The following is a 14849-nucleotide window of genomic DNA, read 5'->3' as shown; positions in this document are numbered from 1 at the left end:
AACAATTCATCCTGCTTTAATACCTTCTTTCAAAAGTTGAATCAACCTTGAATGCCATTCAACTGACATTTTATATACATACAAATTTCATAATGTATGGATTATATACATGAATATAAAGTATATAAATATACTTAGATAGTTGCCATGATGGATATAACAGATACAAGAAAAACTGGTACAGAAAATGACTATCCCTTTGTTCAAATCCACCTATTAATAATAGATGAAGTAATGATGTCTGAAATGGGAGGTTCCTTACTACTGTGAAAGGACAAAGAGAACAGAATACCTGAAATTACAGTACTAATTCATTTTAACGCTGTCCATCGGAGCTATTGTCTTACAGTTAGGCTGCTTTATAATTTATACAAATGGGATCCAGGACAATACCTGCCTTTTAACATGAATGGTATTATAAAGAGAGACCTTAGAGTGATGGATTGCTATACTTACAATATGAGTGGCAGTAAACTTTAACAATATTAGCTTTCTATAACACTGTTATATCCTAATGCTACACACAAGTGTAATGTAAAAGCTGGCTGACAAAGTAATATTTAAAACAATTAAATGAACTCTGTAAGATGTGGGTATAGCGTTCTTTGTTCTAACCTTTATGATCCCTCATATGCTGTTCCATCCTACTCTTTGTGGAGAATCTATTGACACAAATGTCGCATTGATGGGGTCTGAATTCTGTTAAATGATGACAAGATTATTCAGTACTCTCCAGAAAAACATACTTCTTAAATATATATAATGATACAAAATATATTATGAAAGAAATAAAGCATGATAATGGAATGTGATTCCACTTGAATTCATTTGCATGAAGGCATTTTCAAGACCGTCCTCAGTAATTTAGTTACTATTTTCCTTGGCAACAAATTAACATCAGTTATGTAAGGAATATCGACACTGTGCTTAGTGTGGTTCCATATAGCCAATAATCTAATAATATTTTGGTACTGGAGTCATTTCATCAAATTAAGTCACTGTGTAGTTAACACATCACAATGAATACCTTTAATGCCACAACTTCCATTCATCTGGAATAGTATGCATGGGGACTGATTTTATGCCTTAATTAGCAAACATGTGCAATCTAAAAGATAACCAAAAAAAATAATTATTATTCCCTTTTTGCTAAATATCTCTATGTTACTGCAAGATAAAGAACAGTCTGTTTTGAGTCCTATTTATTATATTGCCACCTGATACCTTGAATTAACATTAAACAGCTTTTCAATAGGGCAACTTGTAGATGATAAAAAGAAAAGATTGTTGTATGGTAGAAAATAATATTTAACAAAATTGATCAAAGTAATTACAGAAATCTCATTTATTCCTGAATGAACTGTTGATGCATCCTTATATACCCGTAATAGTTTTAATCATATAAGCAGCCAAGACACCTGCTAGATTGTTATTACATACCGCTTTTACATTCATGCTCTAAAACGTTTCACTTGTTTAAACCTGAATTCAAAGTTAGGTATATGGAAATTGATACTAGACCCTCTTAAAAGTATTAGAAATTATGTCAGAATAGTCATAAGTGTTTCGACAATTTTGAAGTATTACTTCCTTCCGGTTCGGAAAGTCTGTCTTGATTAATGAGCAACAATCTTTTGTTTCAATGGTATTGTAACAACTGCATTCTTTTTAAAAACATCATACTGCAAGTGAGAAATTAATTAATTCTGTATTTTCTTATATGATCTAGTCTTATATATATCCCAGAACCTTGTATTCTGGACAGCCAGTTGAATTCAGTGTTGCTCATGATACACTGTTGTAACGTATTTAAAATCAGATAGTTATACTCATAGGTATGTAGAATATTTCATTCATATGGCATTTAACTTTGCAAACTCATCAGCTGTAAAGGAAATTTATCTGGAGTCCATTTCATTCATTTTAAAAGCTTAAAATTTATGGATTTTATTCCTTATGCCTCTTGTGAAAGGGAATTACCATCAAACACTTTCTGGGAGTAGAAAGGGACCATATATTTATGAATGCTACTGCTTTACTACAGAACTAATGAATACTACCAATACAACCGATAATAGCACATTTCCAAATTGTTTTAACATATCAATTTACTTCAGCACTTTTTTCTTCTCGAAAATGAATATTTATCATTTCCTACACAACTGAAATTTTTATATAAACAACTGACACTTTAATATCCATAATTTTGTCTTTTAAGTCAATAGGTTTCATAATATGGATATTCCAGATGAGAAAAAGGCACCCTTATACCGAGATTATGTGTGCTGGATACAACAGATGACAAGATCATTTTGTTACATCTTGCAAATTAATAGAAAGAAAGGATTTCCAAAATGGGAGATACCATACTACCATGGAAGTAAGTGGACAATATAATATCTGACATTACTGATAAGTGTTTGTGTGTGATTTGAAATTTTAATGTAGCTTTAACAATTGTTCAGTCATATCGCTATAATGTCTGCAGTGTGACAGTTTATAGTGATGTCTAGCAATGAGGGAAACATGCCGCAGACATGTAGCATGATGTCCCACCCAGTCACATTATCGTGACTCCAGGCCGACCAGTCCTAACACTAGCCTCTTAATGCTGAGTGCCGAGCGAAGCAGCTGTGAGTACCATTTTTACAAATCTTTGGTATGACTCAGCCGGGGATCGAACCCACGATCTCCCACATCCACTAGGCCACCGGAGCGGTCAAATGGCAGAGTAATAGTTTTCTTCTTATGGCATTTAGCTTCAAAATGTCATCTGCTTTAAATACAATTTTCCCTTAAGTCCATTTCTTTTCCTTTAAAACTTACATGTATTATTTCTTTGAAAGGGAATTAGGATCACACACTTTTTTGAGAGGGGAAGGAGGTGGAGACTGGATGGACAATACTAGTTTATTGCAGGATCATTAAATACTACCTGTGTAACTGATATAGACCAATAACATATTTCCAGATATTATCATTCTTGTGGAGATGCTAGATGAGGGGAAAATAATAAATGTATACTGAGACATTAGCAATGCTGGATATAACATCGTCAGTAAATGAAGGTAGTACCATTTTATTACAACTTACAAATTAACAGAAAGTAGCCATTTCCAAAACAGGAGACACCAAGCTGCTATGGAAGATAATGAAAAACAGTATATCTGGATTTACTGTCATTAAGTTTAAATGAAACAGCAGAATAATAACTTTATACATCTCTGATAATTTTATCAGATTTACATATTCACACTAAGCATGCGGGTATGATGAAAAACTCCCTGATTTCCAAGGAATCGTTTGAAGAAACGAAATATTATGATGCGGATATATTTTTCTTACCTTCATGACGTTTCTTATGTTGCTCCAGTTCATTCATTGTCGAGAATATCTCATCACAAAAGTCACACTTATGGTGATTTAAATCTCCTAAACAAACAAATAATTGTACAGTGCTCTTTTAGCGGGGAATATATGAATATTTCTAATATACAGCATAGGTCACTCAGCACAATAGTGTATTTGTGTTCCATAAGAATTTGATTTGAACAGAGAAGGCAAATGGCTTTTTATTGTGACATCAAGTAATTCAGTTAATATGTTCCTATGCATACAAATAAAATGAATGTTGCTAATATAAACCAGAAGAGAATATGCTCAATGTGCTTCCTTGTTGTCAAGAGTAAATCTTCTCCAGTCAGGGAGTCATTTTATTCAATGAAGTTTCTGTGTAATTAACTCAATACAAGGAACACCTTTCATGCCACAACTTCCTTTCAGTTAGAATAGAATGCATAGGGAGGGCAGATTTTCTGCCTTGTGTAAACATATTAAGAGTAATTGTCAATAAAAAAAAAATTTTTGTTTTCCATTGTTCCAAAAAGCTGCATGATAATACTACAGTAACAAGATGTTGAGCCAAAATGTTTGTTTTCAAAAAGGGCTGTTGTGGACAATAAATGGATAATGTATCAAAGCGATTACGTAAGTCTCTGAGTAGTTAACTCACCACAATCAACACCTTTCATGCCATTACATCCCTTCAGAATGAATATGAGAGCTGATTGTCTGCCTCTTATAAACATATGAGCAGTAAATGTCAATCAAAATATGTCAATTCTCCATTCATCGAAAACACTGCACACTATGATGACATATAAGGCAGTTGATTTGGGGATGGATTGATTCATATTTTTATCGAGATTTTGGATCAAAATTTACAAAATTTTCAAAAAAGGTTCAAGTGACAAACAGATTATGGATCAAAGTGATCTGGTAAATCATCCTGACTCTTGAATAAGTAACAGTTTTGCTTATAAAATAGTTTTCAAGCACATGAGCCAGAAATACAATATAATTACAAATGCTGGATTTTCGTTACATCCTGCTTTCACATCAACACTCGCAACATGTTTGCTTCCTTAACTCTGTATTCCACAGATTGATTTCTCAACAAATTCATCACTACAGTTTATCAAGCATTAATAAATTTGTCATAAATGTTATAGCCGTTTCAATGATTCTGAAACATCAGTTAAATGTTATAGCCGTTTCAATGATTCTGAAACATCAGTTAAATGTTATCGCCGTTTCAATGATTCTGAAACATCAGTTATCTACTTTGTGGAAGATAACTGCTACATAGTGATCAAAAACAATTCCTTCAAAAAGAATCATAATAATTCCATCACTAAATAAATTTTGTAAAATCATACATAAGCAGAATTTTCTTTACAAATAGCTGTCACATACATGCTTTCAAATATTTTATTTAAGATTTGATTGTAACACACCTACCAATAAATGTATCTAAAAAAATCTTAATACCTGCCTCATTTAAATCATTACACATTAAAACAATTTTGATAATTGGTCATTTTTGATGTGGATTATTAGCGTTGCTTCGTAACAAAAAAATGTTTTTTCTTAGGCAATCAAAACAATAGAAACCTAAATTGATTTTACTTAAACAATTCATATTGCATGAGAAATTTATTTTCAAATGTAATTTAAATCTTGATATATCTTCTTGTCTTCTAAAAAATATATCTTTATAGTCAAATCAGATAATTTAATTGAACATTATACTTGGTAATGTGTTTCAAAGCTGCTTTTGTAAAAACAAAAAGTGTAGATTTTTATGACATTTTGCTTCACAATCAATCCATTTATTTCCCAATCCTGCTCATTTAGAACCAATATCATATTTCATGGTAAGTCAAAATCTTTTACCTGCCATACATATATGTCCCACATGAAGCTGTATCAATGTCATGCCTATATCACGCCAGTTGAAATAGTAATATATATGATTACAACTCTTTCATGTGTGAATAATATTCATGTCAAGATTCAAGAGGAAGGCAAAAGAAACACATTTGTACTGTGCAAATAACCACAAGGAATAAAAAAGTACATCTGTATATAAAACCATGACCCTTTTGTTAAAAAATGCAAATTAATTAAAAGAGAAAAGGGATCTTAAAACGAAAGATACCAGACTATTGTTGAAGGAAGTGCAAAACAGTATACCTGAAATTATCAACAATATGTGTTTAACTAAATTGGAAGCATACTAGCTTTCAAGGTTAATATTAAGTTCTTATCAAGGAGGAAGAAACACATTTATACTGTGGCAATGGCAATTCTGGATGCAACATGCATATGTAGATAAAGTCATTATCCTTACATTAAGGGATACAAATTGATATAAAGAGAAGACAGGATTTCCAACATGGAAGATATCAGACTCGTGTGGAAGGAAGTGGTCAACTACACATGAAATGAGTGATAATGTGTTCCACTGAAATGAAAGAATGTAAACATTCTATATTATTATTATAATGGTTTGATTACAGAAGACCTGACTAATCATGGATTCTAAAGTATGACTACCTAACAATTTGTTTTCAAAGTTTAACAAGTATTAACAATTGCATCTTAAGCATCATAACAAATTCAACAGTTTTGACTCATCAGCTGTTTTACAATGTGTTAAAAAGTTGCTAATTTTATGCATCAGAGGAAAAATATGTTTAGAAGTTGCTAGTTGCAGTGGAGGAGTGTGAAACGTGATGCAGAATCCTGGTTTCATTGGAGCAGATTCTGTCCCATTCAGTAGCAAAGAAAAGAAGCCTTCCTCCTACCAGGATCTCTGGAAAGGGTTGATTGGAGATGGCACCATTTTTTGGGGGGAGGAGAAGGCTGTTGAGAGGAGATATGCTGAGACGAATGAAAGGCTCCCCCCTGTGTTTTATTAGCTTTGGTTTGCGATAACTGTGGCTTATGCTGAGTGGATCTCTGGTAGGACTGTTTTCCAGAGCTTTGTGTCCTACGGGTGGTTCTTGGATCCCATTCCTGATTTCCCGTAGTATCCCTGTAACAACGCTATAGTGGCGAGTTAGGGAAATTTGTTTCTTTGGTGGCCTGTTTACGAATCTCTTCAATCTGGCCATTAAACAAAAGGTTGGGTGATAAAGGTCGAGTGTACAGCCTGGCTTTATGGTGGTACTTTATAAAGGTGGAGGACACAATTTACTGAGTCTCATTCAGCTAACTGCAGATTAGTAGTGGCGGTGATGGCATTAGCCAAGGTGTGTTGTGCTACCCTTTCTAAAACACTATCTATGCTTGATACTGACTCCCATATATGTCCTCTAAAAGTGGAAGTGGAAGGAGAGAGGCTATGTTCGGCTTGTTGAAAAATTGACATGGAAACGAAGTCAAGATGAGAGAGGGCAGAGACGATACTGCGCACTTACTGTTGAGTATCGTTGAAGACAACTCGATCCATTCATATGGAATGTGGTTTGGACATCCCCAAAGTAGCGATATGCCAGTCTATTGCACGTGTCTCCAAGTGGAAGGCTGGTGTGTGACAGCGGTAGAAATGCCGACAGAAGTGAGATGGAAGAAGATTTTGTGTAAAGAAAAGTCTGTTAATGCTGGAATAGTGCACTTGGTGGTGAACACAGCTCAGAATGTCTGTAACCCTCCCAGACTGTAGAAGTAACTTGAAGGTAGGTTCCTCCTTCTTTGTCGCATAAGATCCTCAGAAGCTGAGACTCTAGTCCAGTTTGATGTTGGTGTAGGGATGTGGTAGGCAAAACTCAGGGGGTAAAAGGATGAATATTTCCTCAATGTAGGCCCGGAAGGCTAAATCTTCATTTGACATCGGATAGTCTTGAATCAATCATATTCCTTGAGAACCATTATTATCGTCCTTCGTGGTATGAGGTCAATCTGAATAGTGACAAGATCTGCCGCCCATGAAACTCGTAGTACTTATCGAATTAGAAACCGTGACCTCTAGACGGTCACTGAGGAGGGAGGCTCTTCCCATGGCAGTGTCAGGTGACTGGTGAAGCAATGTATGTAGAAGTCTGAAGAGCTAAACGAGGCATCGTGCGGAAAGGGAGTCCAGAGGAAGAATATGTGTTGGAGCAGTCGCTGGGGATGTCGGCATAGGTCTGTTTCGATGTACTGTGAAGGGCTGTTGTGTGACTGAGGATGCTGGTGCCACTCCAGATCACTCGAACATGGCCTAGGCTGGTAGTAACGGAAATTGGCCATGTGTGTGGGAGGAGTTATCCTCCAACTCATAACGTTGTGCCAGATCACAGGATGCTTGATCCAAGTAACCTGACTGTACATCTGTAGATTGAGAGGGAAGTAATGGCTGTTGGTTAAGCTCCTTCCCTCATTGCAAGGCAAGAGAAATAGAGTCAAGTCCAATTGGAATTGCCAGTAACGTTGGGTCTGGAGAGGTGACTTGGGAGCTGGGCAGTTTCTGATCTTGTTACTTTTCGGTGCTTTGTGGCAGAACAGAAGGGAGAGAGGTAGAGCTGTCCCCCTTTTCAACCAAAAATTCCTGTATGGATGAAAGGTCAGCTTGTAGATTGATGATGTCATCATGTGTGCTTTGCCCATAGTTCAAATCTTAAGTATAATAAGCAGAAAGAAAATAAACATGTGGGTGCTTGCCGATGAATTTTAGCCAATACTACCTGTTGGAGAGGTCAAGGAAGTCGTGGACAAGTAAAATCATTGAAGCATGATGTCTTCACACAAAGATTGTCTAGGTTAAATATAGCAGACAAAGTAATAAAGGTTCTATATATCTCTAAGTATAAATATTTACGATATACAGAAAATACTACCTGTAAGGAGGTGCAGAGACAGCCTATACAAGTACAAGTGTATAATTAGCTCATGTAAGCATGGCACCAAAGCACTAAAAATGACATGCAAAGAATGTCCATCTGTATGTACCGGTAAGAAGGATTTATCCAGACAAAACACCAGGTTTTGAAAAGTATAAGAAACTTGCACAAGTAATTAATGCAGCCCAGACCTATCCAGTGGGGATATAATGATCACCCATGCAAGTGACGAAGAGCTCTAAATATATATATATATATATATATATATATATATATATATATATATATATATACGAACAATATGAACAAATGTGCAAGTGAGAGAGAAAACATGGAAACAGAAATGGAGTACACTTTCCTTGAAATGAAAGGACTCCTCCAACTGCAAACAGGTATGCTTCCAAAATGAAAATGGATGGCGATGTCTCTTGTTGAAAAGAGCGTGCTATGTCGCACATGCAGAAGTAATAACTGGAATATACTTACTCACTGCCGCCAGGTCTTATAGGTAGGGGAGGGGGTCACTCTGTCCGACTTCCACATGGGCCGGCAGACAACTTTTAGCTCCTTTTAGCTAAAAGTAGTATGTGGGAGGGCTGGATTTGTCAGGTAGTGATAGCACTCCTTATGTGTTATGACTGAGTAATGTATTCAAAGAAGAAAAATATTTGAAAGAATCAGGCATTGAATATTCATCTACTTAAAAAAAAAATTCTTCTAAAGTACAGTCAATTCTCTACAAAGCATTATTCCTTTGGTTTTGTTGCAAAAGCAACTTCACAATAGAGGCAGTATATATTTGATAGACAATGCTGTTTACATGTGAAGAAAACTACTTGTGCAGTTGAATACGAAAAAATAATGTATTTTGAAACTGAATGAACACTGAGTCTTTTTTATACTACACATTCACATTGATATTTTTCCTATGTCAAGAAACCAATCTTTAAAGAAAAGTATGCATCAATGATAATACCTACCCAATTATAATACCTGAGGATATGACATCAGACTTGCAAAGCCAGTGCAATGAAGCTAGATTTTAGCAACAAAAGCTAAAAGCCATTTGGATATATAGCTGATTCAAACAATATTACTTCCCCCAAAAGAGGGATAGGTGCCAAATCCCATGCATACTTCATTAAACTACTAGATCAGAAATGCACTATTTGTCAGTAAAATTTAACTGTGTGGAGGTTGTGAGGGTGTGACTGTTATTATGATCAAGTAAGTAATATCAAAGAACCAGATTATTTTAAAAACTTGTTTCTTTTAAATATATTACCCATTCAGGTTACCTTAGGAGGGTAGGAAAGCACTGGACACAGTACATACCCTGACCCCAAGGGTGGCTTTATCCCCATTCCACTAAGGTACATGAATCGCCTTCAAATTTTGTGAAATATATGGGGTCATATAGTGATTCCACAATCCCTGTATGGAAACTACAGATACTGAATGTCTGAGCTGTGCTTTATGTGCAGAAGACCCTGAGCACGTTTCACAGCCTGATACTGAGAGACTAAATGCTTTACCAGTGTCCCTGGTGCATAAATTGTATTTAGTCTTTTGCAGACATGGACTAAATATTCTGCAATTTGTTTGGGTTATATGAGGATAGTCAAATCGTTGTGAAAGATGTGATCATTGACATTTAAACTTACCTTTAAATACATTTAACAGAACATACGTAAAGTCTATCTTGTCAAAAGTTACAAATTTACTGTGGTTATCATATAAAGTGATAAACAGGTTTGTCTTTGTTTTTCTGCTGGTATTTTGATGTGATTTTCTTTTAACATGCCATCTGCAAGAGTGTAAACCAGTTCCTTCCAATCTGTAAAATATTCTACAACACTGTTAAAGCTGAAAAACTACTTTTTCCTATGCAAGCAACAAGTGGTTGTATTTGTGCCTGAGACAAACTACGACCACTTACAGAAATGGTTATTAAACTTGGAAAATGATGAATAATATAAAGTGAGTTTTTCATTCAATGGATCATTGAAAAGACAATAATTCCAAAATATTATGTTCCTCAGAACTATTTAGTCTGCATGTTGTATCATATCAAACAAGCTATCTGGGGCTAACATTTCCCAGAACAAGTTCTAGATGGAATCTCTTCTGCAAGAAGGCCCCCACTCTAGAAGCATGTGAGGGCTAGTCAAGAATGTTCTCCCATAACACAAGCTAACTTTCTCCGGTGATGTTTTAAGTATAAAAGTTAGAGCAAGCCCAGAAAATAAAATTTCTTACTAGTTGTGTGTTAAGTGTTGTCAGGAAAATAAAGACCATCTTACATTAAGTACGTTCTACATCTAAGAAAGACTGAGGAGAAAAGAGAACAGAACTCGGTTAGGACTCAATGCCTGCAGTTCAGGTCATATGAATGAAAGGTCAAAGAAAGTCTTTGTTTTAGCCTACATCCTTAATGTGATGACAAAACACATCTCAGACTGATGAAAGACATTGATTTTACTGGTTGACAGTGGGTCTCAATGTGGATTTGATGATTACAACACTACCTGAATAAAATCTGACACCAGAATGCAAAGATCAAGGCATTTAGTTCCACCGTGTCTTCTGATATAATTATCACAGTGAAGATGGAAGAATGAGAATGCTCTCCATTCATGACTGAAATGTACTGACTGGTTTACATCTCCAGGGTATGAACAGGCAATGAATGCTCCTAAATGTACTGACTGGTTTACATCTCCAGGGTATTAACAGGCAATGAATGCTCCTAAATGTACTGACTGGTTTACATCTCCAGGTTATGAACAGGCAATGAATGCTCCTAAATGTACTGACTGGTTTACATCTCCAGGGTATTAACAGGCAATGAATGCTCCTAAATGTACTGACTGGTTTACATCTATAGGGTATGAACAGGCAATGAATGCTCCTAAATGTACTGACTGTGGTTTACATCTCCAGGGTATGAACAGGCAATGAATGCTCCTAAATGTACTGACTGTGGTTTACATCTCCAGGGTATGAACAGGCAATGAATGCTCCTAAATGTACTGACTGGTTTACATCTCCAGGGTATGAACAGGCACTGAATGCTCCTAAATGGGCTACATCCTACTCATTTCTCAAAAATGGGCAGGAGGGGATAACCCTTGTAAGCCATGCTGACATCCATTTTGACTGTAATTCACAGAGGCTGAATCTATCAGGGAATACCCACCATAAACCATCTGTGTTTCTCTCTTTTGCTGTTGTTAATGTTGTTAAGGGGAATTGCTATCACATTCACTTTTAAAAAGTGAAAGTATAAGGTGAAACTCAATGATGTTTTACTGTATAATTAATCAATAATACTAACATCAGTGATATGTTGTTGTTGTTGTTGTTGTTGTGGGGTTTAACGCCATTTTTCAGCACAAGATAGGCTATACATGGCGGCCAGTATTAATGGTGGAGGAAGAACCCGGGAAAACCCCGGAAAGAACCACCGACCCTCGAGAAGCTACTGGCAAGCTTTCTCACATACCCACATTGGCTGAATCTTAGACTCGAACCGCCGCAGACAGAGGTGAGATGGCAGTGATCCGTAATGAAAAGCGCTTTAGACCACTCGGCCACTCGGGGCCCCAACATCAGTGATATAAAACATGTTTCAAAGTAACATAATATATTGGTTTCAATAGTTATCATTCCAAAGGACACGGTTCTATACTGAATCCTATTTAATGATACTCTTTTTAATAGATATAAGAAAATCTTTCAACAATGAAGTAGCAACATTGTATTCTTATCAATGTGAAGCCACAAGTAACAGTGCTGAAAGCTTCCCCTTCACAAGTGAAATATTTTCTTGTATCTACTGAAAAAGTTGATTTTCATTGCATCATCTATGTTTTAAGACATAAACTATCCATTTACCAATTTCACATGGACAATTATTTTTATTCTGTGCCAGTGTGATTAAGTGTTGTATTACTACATCAATATAAAATATTTCTAAATTTTTGCAATAATTTTCGTTTAGCTACATATTGCAAATTTAGTTTCTATAAATAAATCATTCACGTGTGTATTTCATTAAATTAACTTCATAAGCAAATATGATTTTTATTATTGTTTGCACATTTCCACCACAGTCATATCCAACTTCAGAGTGTTGCATTTTTAAACAAATGCATTGAATGATTATGAGTTTACCTGTAATGAGTTTGGTTTATTAGTTATTGGTTTTGATTTGTTCATTTGTTTTTGCATTCAAATGTGAACTGTGTAGTCTTGATAAGCCTGCAGTTTAATCTGGTAATAAAGGCCACATCCAAATTGTGACTGACACTTGATTTCAGTTCTACCAGTGTCTTCTTTTGTACTGAATGAAATGAGTGAAATAAGTGAAATGAGTCCATAGAGAATATGCTCAATGACTTCTTTAAATCAAATGATTGCAAACAATCTTCTGGTGTCAGCCATTTCATAAAATGAAACCATTAATACACAAACCTTAATGAACAGCCATCATGACAGGACATCTTTTAATTGTAATGGTGAGCAAACTGAGCAAATTTTCTCTCTTTGGCAGACATGCTAAAAGTCAATGAGTAATTCTCATTCTTTTAAAAAGTGTAAAAACTGTATGCTGTAACTGTCGACCTTTAGACCTTTTCATACCTACTACAGCTGAGATCTTTAAATTACAGCTGAATAGCTTTCAGTAGGGCATCTTGTGGATGACAAAGAAAACTATGGTGCAATATTATAATCATTAATTGATCAAAGTGGTCATAGAAATCATATTAACTCTTGAATAAAGTGGCTGTGCTGCATAAACAATTCGAATCAGAAATGTATGTTATTGACATGTGCTGGAATTTTCATCTCCTTTATATAAATAGTTGTTTTTTTTCTAAGTCAAGAAACTTGACAGATTGTATGTTTGAGAGAATAAAAACAATAAAATGAAATTCTATGGATATAACACAGATTGTTCTCACCATTATGATTTTTCTTACCCTGCTCTGCTTCACTGTTTCGGGAGAACCTCTTGCGACAAAATTTGCACTGACAACTCTTACATAGTTTTCTCTCCTCTGTCTTACGCAATATCTCCTGAAAACCTCCAATTTCATAGAGGGTAAGATCTATTAAATGAAAATGAGACTTCACTGTGATCTCTCATAACATATTTCCTGAACATTTTCCAAAACAATATACTGTGGAAGTAAAGAAACATAACAATATCAATTTTTCAAATGAATTTGCTTTGCACCAATATGAAAAACTACATTTTATTATCCAGCTGTATAATTTAGTTACTATGTTCTTTAGCATACAATATATGCTAGAGATAAAGGCATAAAGACGTTATTCTCAATTTGCTTCATTAAAGCAAATGGGTAAAAGCAACTTCCTGCAGTCCAAGTCATCTGATCAGATTTAGTCTGAGTAGTTAACCCAGTACAACAAACAAACCATATCGATTTAATTAGAATAGTATCCAACCAGGGCAGATTATATGCAATTGTTAAACATGTGAACACTAAACGTTAAGCAAAAGAAGCTAAGTCTCTTTCTATTTCTTCTGAAGAACCAAATGGAATGATGACATAGAGAACAGTTCATCTTGGCAACTGAGATCTTCAATCAAAACTAACAATGTTGAAAAGACTTCTTCAGGCTGTAATAAAAACCTTAATGAATGGTGATAAATGATAAAAATTAACTAATCAAGGCAGTGATAGAAATTATTTTTACTCTTCAATGATGTGACTGCATTGCTTATATCAAATGTTTATTTTTGAATATTATTATTTGCATCATAACTGTCAAATTGTTTCAACTGTTTTCAAACATGAATACTTGTAGATGTGGAAGATTAGTCTTGCTAGGTCAGCAAACATGTTTCCTTTGAAAGGAATCAGTACAATTACATAACTGTGCAAACCTTACCTTATATTTTTCAGCATATAGTCCTAAGTAATCTATATTGTTATATTATAGTCAGCCATGACAAAAAAGATGGCACTTGAAAAATTATAATGCATTGAGAAGAAGCTATTTAATAGGCACATTAACTTAAGGTATTTTCCTCCAAAATCATAGCAATCTTCAGAAGAAATTTCCCTTTCATTCATTTATTTGTCTCTAAAGCTTAAAGGTATTATTTCTTTGGTCTTTTGCAGAAAGGGTGTTGTTAATAAACACCTATATACATAGGAATGGAAGCATTTATTTAACAATCGGGTTTACTGCAGAACTAATACTCCCATTGCCGCTGATAAAGAGAAAATAACATATTTCTCAGAATACCCATTTTTACTTCAATACTTTTCTTTCTGTACAAAACTTAATTTCTATCATGTATTACATCACTGCCAAATTAATATACAGCTATTTTTTTTTCATCAGACATACAATTTCACAATTCTATTGATTCAAAAGGATGAAGAAAAAAAAAACATTATGAGATAACTGATATGGTGGACCCAACAAACATCTGTAGATAATGAAACAATCCTTTAATAAAGACTTTAATAAAGACTTACAAAAAAATACAAAAATTAGGATTTGAAAAACTGGAGAAACCAGACTCTTGTGGAAGGATGTGGAAAACAGTTTGACTAAAATTACTGACAACAGCAGTTTAAGTAAATTAGCCAAATACTAGCTTTCTTGGCCACTAATATAATTTTGAAATTATTATATCTGGAA

General features: G+C 34.8%; 1 protein-coding gene across 7 annotated transcripts in view; it reads right to left on the bottom strand.

Annotated features, from left to right (window-relative positions):
- LOC149776049 (uncharacterized) overlaps positions 1–14849 on the bottom strand; it is a 48477-nt gene that overhangs the window by 25011 nt on the left and 8617 nt on the right. For all 7 annotated transcript variants that reach the window (XR_016416199.1, XR_016416200.1, XM_089942294.1 and 4 more), the window contains 3 exons: positions 13151–13279; positions 3346–3432; positions 616–699 (listed from right to left, as the gene is read on the bottom strand). Coding sequence is in view for 5 of the 7 variants with exons in the window: in XM_089942294.1 (XP_089798420.1) it covers positions 616–699; positions 3346–3432; positions 13151–13279 (300 nt within the window). In the remaining 2 variants the exon portion in view is untranslated. The remainder of the gene's footprint in view (positions 1–615; positions 700–3345; positions 3433–13150; positions 13280–14849) is intronic.

The sequence above is a fragment of the Sinohyriopsis cumingii genome, chromosome 18 (assembly GCF_028554795.1).
Source record: "Sinohyriopsis cumingii isolate HCF-2022 chromosome 18, ASM2855479v2, whole genome shotgun sequence".
Taxonomy (NCBI): Eukaryota; Metazoa; Mollusca; class Bivalvia; order Unionida; family Unionidae; genus Sinohyriopsis; species Sinohyriopsis cumingii.
This window is presented reverse-complemented; position numbering and strand designations above follow the sequence as displayed.